At 71.3% G+C, this 1,325-nt stretch overlaps 1 protein-coding gene across 1 annotated transcript in view; it reads right to left on the bottom strand.

Moving 5' to 3' along the window:
• Window positions 1-1,325, bottom strand: part of MX2 (MX dynamin-like GTPase 2) — a 16,652-nt gene that overhangs the window by 12,625 nt on the left and 2,702 nt on the right. Inside the window, exon 3 of the mRNA XM_012730994.1 lies at window positions 344-608. Coding sequence (XP_012586448.1) covers window positions 344-608 — 265 coding nt within the window. The remainder of the gene's footprint in view (window positions 1-343; window positions 609-1,325) is intronic.

The following is a 1,325-nucleotide window of genomic DNA, read 5'->3' as shown; positions in this document are numbered from 1 at the left end:
CCCAGGGGCGCCCTCGGGGTGGCGGGAGCCACCGGCCCTTTGCGCCAGGCCGCGGCCGGGAGGATGCAGGTGCCCAGGCCCAGCGTGTTAGCCACCGCAGCTGCCGGTCCAGCCCCTTCCTTCCCTGGGGCTCCCCGACGGGGTCGCTGGGGTCACCTGTCCCCACCACGGTGCTGGCCTCCCCTGCCCCAACGAGCGGTCAGTCCGCGCTGATTAACGCATACTGGGTGAATTTTTTTAAATCATTGCCAACATTTGCAGACTTCGGGTGAAAATCAAACTTCTGACGTGTTCAGAGCGTCAGCGCAGCTGGTCGCCCATGCGCCGGCCACACCCCTCCCGGGCAGCCCGGCCTCCACCCAGGGCCTCCGCCGTCTCCTGGCCTGTGCAGCGCTCAGACCTCGGCAGTCCCGACACCAGCGCCCCCCACCGCCCGGCTCCAGAAAGGCTCACCTGCGCCCCGATGTCCTGGGGCTGGTTCCCCACGGCCACCCTGGCGATGCCGGGCAGGTCGATGAGGGTCAGGTCCGGGACCTCGGGGGAGCTGACCTCCAGGGTGATGAGCTCGTGGCTGATGCCCACTCCATGCCCAGCGATGACGTTCTGGGCTGCGGAGGCCAAGGGGAGACCCAGAGTCCAGGTGAACGACCCGCCCGCAAGGTGACGCCGTGCTCGGGGTACGGACCCCCAGCCCCGCCGTCTAACGCGGACGCCCACTGGGGCCCCGGGGCCCGCTGGCCCTTCACACCGCGTCTCCCAGGGACGCTGCGGCTTTAACACGCCACAGTCCGTCACCGCCCCGCACGGGCAGCCTGCGGGTGTCACAGGCGCGGGGGCCCCTGCTGCCAGGCCACAGGGGCATCGTGGCTCTGCCCACCCCACGCTCACCCTGGGGTCTCGGGGGCCCAAGAGAAGTGCCCAGGGCGTTCCTGAGGCCCCCACAGCCAGCAGGAGCCGGCCCTCGCGCGTGGCCACACAAGGCCAGGGTCTCCAGACCGGAAGATGGGCCCAGAACTGGGCCTGCACTTTGGGGGTACCTGCGCCCCCCGCGGGCCCCGCGGCCAGAGGTCACAGGTCCGCTTTGGGCTCCAGGAAAGTCCTGCCGACTGGCACAGGGACGCCTGGGCTCTGGGTTCGCCGGTGCCCGGACCCTCACCAGCCCCACCCAGGGCTCCGCAAACTCTCATGGCATCCCACCCTCCGGGGTGGCGGTCGGGGTGCGGCTGGCGTGGGTAAGGGGCTAAGGCCTCAGCGCCCCCCGCGGGCCTGGGAGTGGCTGGGCTGCCTCCGCAAGCCCGGCTTCGCGCCGCGGACTGGGCCGGCCC

The sequence above is a fragment of the Condylura cristata genome, unplaced genomic scaffold (genome assembly GCF_000260355.1).
Source record: "Condylura cristata isolate star-nosed mole 26May11 unplaced genomic scaffold, ConCri1.0 scaffold00003, whole genome shotgun sequence".
Classification (NCBI taxonomy): domain Eukaryota; kingdom Metazoa; phylum Chordata; class Mammalia; order Eulipotyphla; family Talpidae; genus Condylura; species Condylura cristata.
This window is presented reverse-complemented; position numbering and strand designations above follow the sequence as displayed.